The sequence below is a fragment of the Gekko japonicus genome, unplaced genomic scaffold, assembly GCF_001447785.1.
Source record: "Gekko japonicus isolate JY-2015 unplaced genomic scaffold, Gekko_japonicus_V1.1 scaffold995, whole genome shotgun sequence".
Lineage (NCBI taxonomy): Eukaryota > Metazoa > Chordata > Lepidosauria > Squamata > Gekkonidae > Gekko > Gekko japonicus.
In genome coordinates this window covers 647,212-653,986 of record NW_015173152.1, presented here as the reverse complement: position 1 = coordinate 653,986, position 6,775 = coordinate 647,212, and the positions used below count along the sequence as shown (strand labels likewise).

The window sequence follows — 6,775 nt, the reverse complement described above, 5'->3', positions numbered from 1 at the left end:
GGGTGTGGCTCCGCCTCCGCGAGCAGACATTTTTGGGAGCCTCCTGCAGCAGACATTTGTGGGGGCTCTTTAGCTTGGAGAAACGACGACTGAGGGGTGACATGATTGAGGTTTATAAGATTATGCATGGGAAAGAGCAGGTAGAGAAAGAGGTACTTTTCTCCCTTTCTCACAATACAAGAACTCGTGGGCACTCAATGAAATTGCTGAGCGGTCGGGTTAGAACGGATAAGAGGAAGTACTTCTTCACCCAAAGAGTGATTAACACATGGAATTCACTGCCACAGGAAGTGGCGGCGGCTACAAGCATGGACGGCTTCAAAAGGGAATTAGATAAGCATATGGAGCAGAGATCCATCAGTGGCTATTAGCCACAAGGTATAGATAGGGGCTCTGGGGCAAGTGATGCTTTGTCATCTTGGTGCTTGGGGGGGGGGGTCAACAGTGGGAGGGCTTCTAATGTCCTGAGGGGTGACATGATCGAGGTTTATAAGATTATGCATGGGAAAGAGCAGGTAGAGAAAGAGGTACTTTTCTCCCTTTCTCACAATACAAGAACTCTAGGCACTCAATGAAATTGCTGAGCGGTCGGGTTAGAACGGATAAAAGGAAGTACTTCTTCACCCAAAGAGTGATTAACACATGGAATTCACTGCCACAGGAAGTGGTGGCAGCTACAAGCATGGACAGCTTCAAAAGGGAATTAGATAAGCATATGGAGCAGAGGTCCATCAGTGGCTATTAGCCACAAGGTATAGATAGGGGCTCTGGGGCAAGTGATGCTCTGTATTCTTGGTGCTAGGGGGGCAACAGTGGGAAGGCTTCTAGTGTCCTGGCCTCACTGCTGGACCTCCTGATGGCACCTGGTATTTTTGGCCACTGTGTGACAGAGTGTTGGACTGGATGGGCCTTTGGCCTGATCCAACATTGGCGTCTCTTATGTTCTTATGGCTGTGCCCACCACACTGTGTCAGAGTTCCAAAGGCTCAAAATGGTTGGGAGACCCCTGCTCTAACCACGATGCTCTGTGCTGGTTTTATGATGAAAAGGCCACTGATTCTGGCAAAACAGCACACATATTTAGTCAATAAGTACAACCAAAAGATCAGTGTCAGGAGAGGACTAATCCTCACTGTACACTTCACCTGGATGTCGTTAGCAGACCACCGCTTGTGAACTTTGCTCTTATCTTTGGGCTCCATGTTCGCGTGGTAGGTGCCCGCCTTGATCCCCAGTTTCTGCAAACTCATGGTAATTTGCTCCGCATCCTTCTGGGAAAAGCAGTAGATGATGCCTGAACCGAGAAATAAAGATGTGTTGAAATCAGGGGTGAGGTCTCTACTGCCCATACAAAGCAAGAACGAGGATTTCAGAGGCCCCAGAGGCACATCTTTACAAGGGAGCTCACCTACTGAGACAATTGTGCTTTTAGAAACCAGCCCTTAGAGTGCGTGTTCACCTGAGAGGCCTTTGTATCTTCCGTTGATGAGCTTAACGATGTCCTCGATTAAACTCTGAGCGTTTGAAGGCTTTTGCCGAACCTGAATGTTTTTTAAAAGGCATTAAAAATGAAAAATTAATTGTAGCTCATAACTTCCTAAGTCCATTTTTGTACGATCATATACACCAGGGGTGTCAAACATGCGGTCCGGGGGCCAGTTCAGGCCCCCGGAGAGCTTCCATCAGGCCCGCAGTGAAGTTGGCCATCTCCTGCTTCCAGTTCCGCTGCTGCATCATAGCTTGCTTCGCCAGACTCTCTTAATCACTCAGCCATTCTAATCTGGGAGCGCCGGGTTTGATTCCCCACTCCTCCACTTGCACCTGGCTGGATGACCTTGGGCAAGCCATAGTTCTGATAAGAGCTGTTCTTGAGAAAGAGCAGTTTCAGTCAGAGCTCTCTCAGCCTCACCTGCCTCACAGGGTGTCTCTTGTGGCCTTTATAAAGTTTATATCTCCGCTACCTGGTGTTATATTTTATGACACACATGGCCCGGCTCGGCAAGGTCTCATTTATGTCAGATCCAGCTCTCATAACAAATGAGTTTAACACCCCTGATATACACTAATAGCCTCTTGCAATGGTCTACTGAGACCAAACCTCTGCATGTATCTAATCAGAATGCTGGGAGGTATATTTCGTTTCCTTTCATCTGATTAAAGCTCTTTGGGTCAAGTATCTTGAGCAGTCATATACCCATCTCTGATAAATAACATCTTCAAGCTTTTATGCCCAAAAAAGTCAGAAATCTAGCAACAGCAAGGGTAATTTTAGGAGCACTATCAGATAAAAGGAGTGAGATTATTTTATAGCGAGGTTAAAAAAAAATATCGTCCAAGTAGTATGTTAAAAATCGGTTCCTGAAAATATCGTCCAAGCAGTATGTTAAAAATCGGTTCCTGGGCATCAGTGTAGCAAATGGGGTACAACATGAGCAAGTGCAAAGTAATGTACATTGAAGCCAAAAATCCTAACTATAAATATAAGTCGATGGGGTCCAAACTGGTGGTAACTGACCAGGAGAAAGATCTTGGTGGCAGATAACTCACTGAAAATGTCAACTCAGTGTGTCACTGCAATAAAAAATGCAAATGCTATGCTGGGGACTGTTAGGAAGGGAACTGAAAACAAATCAGGCAGTATCATAATGCCCCTGTATAAATCTACAGTGCAGCCTCATTTGGAATACTGTGTACAATTCCAGAAGCTGTACCTCAAAAAAGACATTATAGCATTGGAAAAGGGGCAGAAAAGGGCAACTAAAATGATTAAAGGGATGGAATACCTTCCATATGAAAAAAGGTTGAAGAGGTTAGGGCTCTTTAGCTTGGAGAAATGACGACTAAGGGGTGACATGATAGAGGTTACAAAATTATGCATGTAATAATTTCTCGCAATACAAGAACTTCTGGGCACCCAATGAAATTAATGACTAGTGAGCTTAGAACAGATAAAAGGGAGTACTTCCTCACCCAAAGGGTAATTAACACGTGGAATTCACTGACAACCTTATCGGCACTTGAACGTATGGCATACAGATGGCAACTGTGCATGGACGTATTTCTAGATACCTGGAAACCTTTTATAGATGCTTATCTCTAGACTTGCCACCACTGTTGTTGGGTTTTTTCCCCCTTCTGTTTTGGGATTGCAATTAAAAGAACCCAAAAAACAAACAGACAATGTATTCTGCACCACTATTCTCAACAGTGGATAGGTAAAAGTTAAATGGGAACACTCGACTTTAGTGGGTCTGGTAGTATTAACTAGGGTTGACCCTGCTTTGCTTCCAAGATCTAACAACGGGCTAGCCTGGGCCATCCAGGTCAGGGTTTAGCAGGGCTAAGTCAACTTACATGCCCAGTATTGCACCTTTCAATGGGCTGGACTGAGCCTATTGCACCTCTGATTCTCCTCGCCCCTCATCGGAAGAAGCAACAGAGCGACAGGCATACCTCGTAGTACAGATTGGGCCGGTTAAATGACGCAGTGAAGGTGATGCACTTCTGAACGCACAGGATTTTCTGTGCATCCTGCAGAACGTGGCTCGTTGCGGTCGCAGTCAACCCGATCAACGGCACGGTGGGAAACTGCCGCTTTAGAATACCAAGCAACTTGTAATCTAGGTGTAAGTGAATGACTTTTGGTTAATAAAATACGGTAACAATGATCGCGTGCCGTCAATTTGCAACCGACTCATGGCAATCCCTCGATGATGGGGTTTTCAAAGCAAGAGGTGCACAGAAGCGGTTTGCCATGGCCTACCTCTGCACAGCAACCTTGCCTTCCTTGGTGGTCTCCCGCCCAAATACTGACCACGCCCGCAGCTTCCAAGCTCCAGTGAGCATGTGCCAGTCTGGGTTATTAGGCTGCTGTGAATAAAATATAAAGCATCCTAATATTTTTCTACTGATGAAGGTTAAAGTGGAAAGTGCCAAAGCTGGATTACGGCTGAACATCGGGAAGAAATCAGGAATTATACAACTAGATGGTTGACATAAGAACATAAGAGAAGCCAATGTTGGATCAGACCAAAGGCCCATCTAGTCCAACACTCTGTCACACAGTGGCCAGAAATACCAGGTGCCATCAGGAGCCCACATGACGATGAAGAAACTGAAATTGTTCAAGATTTGTTATTCTTTGGCTCTATCATCAACCAAAAGGGATACTGAATCCAAGAAATCAGGAGACTGAGATTGGGAAAGGCAGCCATGAAGAAGGAGGAGGAGGAGGAAGTGGAGGAGGAGATTGGATTTATACCTCACCCTTCACTACCCGAAGGAGTCTCAGAGCAGTTTACAATCTCCTTTCCCTTCCCCTCCCCACAACAGACACCCTGAGAGGTAGGTGGGGCTGAGAGAGTTCTGATGGAAACTGCTCTTTTTTAAGGACAGCTCTGACAGAACTACAGCTTGCCCAGGGTCATCCAGCAGCTGTAAGTGGAGGAGTGGGGAAATCAAACTCCGTTCTCCCAGATTAGAGTCCACACAATTAACCACTACACCAAACTGGCTCTAGAAAACTGGAGCTAGAAAAGATTGTTAAGAGTGAGAATGTGTCGCTGGCAAACAAGATAAAGATAATTCATGCCACAGTATTCCCCACTACTATGTATAGGTGTGAAAATTGGACACCGAAGAAAGCTGACAGGAAGAAAGTGGATTCCTTTGAAATGTGGTGCTGGAGGAGAGTTTCATGGATATCGTGATGGACTGCCAAAAAGACAAATAAATGGGGTGTAGATCCATTAAGTATGAACTCTCCCTAGAAGCTAAACTGAGGCTATTGTACTTTGGTCACATGATGAGAAGAGTCACTGGAAAAGACAATAATTCTAGGAAAAGGTGAAGGCAGCAGGGACAGAGGAAGACCCAACAGGAGATGGATGGACTCAATGAAGGAAACCACCGTCTTCAGCCTGCAAGACCTGAGAATGATAGGATGCTTTGGAGGACATTGGAGCACCTTCCCTATGAGTAAAGGCTGAGGAATCTGGGACTTTTTAAGTTTAGAAAAGAGATGACTAAGGGTTTATAAAACTATGATAGATGTTGATCAAATTATGCATGGGGGATCAAGAGAGTTGACAAAGAGAAATTTTTCTCCCTCTCCCAAAATACTAGAATTCGAGGGCATCCAATGGAGCTGATGGGCAGTAGGTTCAGGATGGACAAAAGGAAATACTACTTTACACAGAGAGTGATTAAAATGTGGAATCCGCTGCCAGAGGATGTAGTGATGGCCATGGTAAGAAACAGCTTTCAAAAGGGATTAGATAGATTTGTGGAGAATCAGTCTATCAGTGGAAACTAGCCATGGTGACTGAGTGGAACCTCCACATTCAGAGGTACTAAGCCTCTGAATCTAAGAGCCAGGGGGGGAAGGCCTCGGCCTCTCTGCCCTGTTGCAGGACCTCCAGAGGAACTGGTTGGCCACTGTGTCAGTCAGGATGCTGGACTAGATGGGACCACTGGTCTGATACAGCAGGGCTCTTCTTATCTTCTTATTAATTCAGAGGGTCGCCATAAGTTAGAAGCACCTTAACGGTACTAAACACAGACACAATATTTTCACCAGTGCATTATTCTACGCTGCGCTTCAGGATCCTTGTAAGTGGCAAAACCATCCCGCCCCTCTGAATTAACCAGATCTCCTTTTATTCCATTAGAAGCTCATTGATAAAACAACTCTTGAGCAGCAGAAGATTCTTATTCCTCATTTTTTGAACATAAGGACTACAAGGACTGAAACGGTTTTTCCTATTGCCAAAGTGATCTTAGGATCCTTATCCCTAAGCAAAGGAGAGAGTTTCCAGGGTGTAGGGGGACGACTGATCAATTAGCAGCTTGATATAATGATACCTTTTATATTCTCAAAAAAAATGCACTCGAGCAGAACGTGAAAAGCTGTATCAATCCTATTAAGGCCACAAAGGCAAATTCTACCAGAATAAGGCCTATTCAGAAATCTCCCCTATAGAACCACTGAAAGTATAATATTCAATCTTATGACTAAGAAAGCTCTGTTGTCTCATGGGATAGTAAAATAGTACATATTGAGGGGGGGGGGGGTTAAAAGATTTCTTTGGGAAAAGACCAAAAGACAGGCTCTTAAGATCAAACTGCTGTAATCATTTTCTAGGACATGCTTTTTGATCAAAGAAAACACTTTGGATTCGCCCATATCGGAAATATGATTAGGCGACATTCCAACTAACATCAGTTTCTGGTCCAGAGATAACGAAACCTCCAGTAAGCACAGTGAAGGCTAGGCTGGAAGATTTCACACTGTGTTGTAGGTTGTCAAGCTCAGGGCAGTTTACTTTCAATTTCTAGCAGTCCTGGTTCTTATCACTGTACTTTTGCTTGTCATATCAAATTTCGGGAGGGGGGGGTGTTGCTGGAGTACATGGGAGTAGCGGCTCTGTAACTTTCTTGAAGCAGCGCCCCAAGATAGTTCCCGTGAGACTGTCCTTAGAGATCTGTATGCCAGAGGCTAGGTTAGCTAGACCATCATATATCTGTCCATGTTCCCATAGAAACGCCAGAGACTAGGTGTGACGTGTGTGTGTCTATGGAATTTCTGGGTTTTACCTGTATCTTGTATTTTCCCACGCTTTCCTTCAGTCCTAACAAAGGCTTTGGAACCCACGGCATCGTATCACTAATAAAGCATTACAGAGCCAATAGTGTGTCTGGAGAGTGAATTGACTGGGGACCTGACATAGGTTCTCCTGGGTTTCCTCAGTAACAGGATCAAGAGAAGCAGACGAAT

The 6,775-nt window shown here is 44.9% G+C and overlaps 1 protein-coding gene across 1 annotated transcript in view; it reads right to left on the bottom strand.

Moving 5' to 3' along the window:
- RECQL (RecQ helicase-like) overlaps positions 1-6,775 on the bottom strand; it is a 32,226-nt gene that overhangs the window by 12,520 nt on the left and 12,931 nt on the right. The window contains exons 8-10 of the mRNA XM_015422386.1: positions 3,454-3,621; positions 1,460-1,541; positions 1,146-1,294 (exon numbers count right to left, since the gene is read on the bottom strand). Coding sequence (XP_015277872.1) covers positions 1,146-1,294; positions 1,460-1,541; positions 3,454-3,621 — 399 coding nt within the window. The remainder of the gene's footprint in view (positions 1-1,145; positions 1,295-1,459; positions 1,542-3,453; positions 3,622-6,775) is intronic.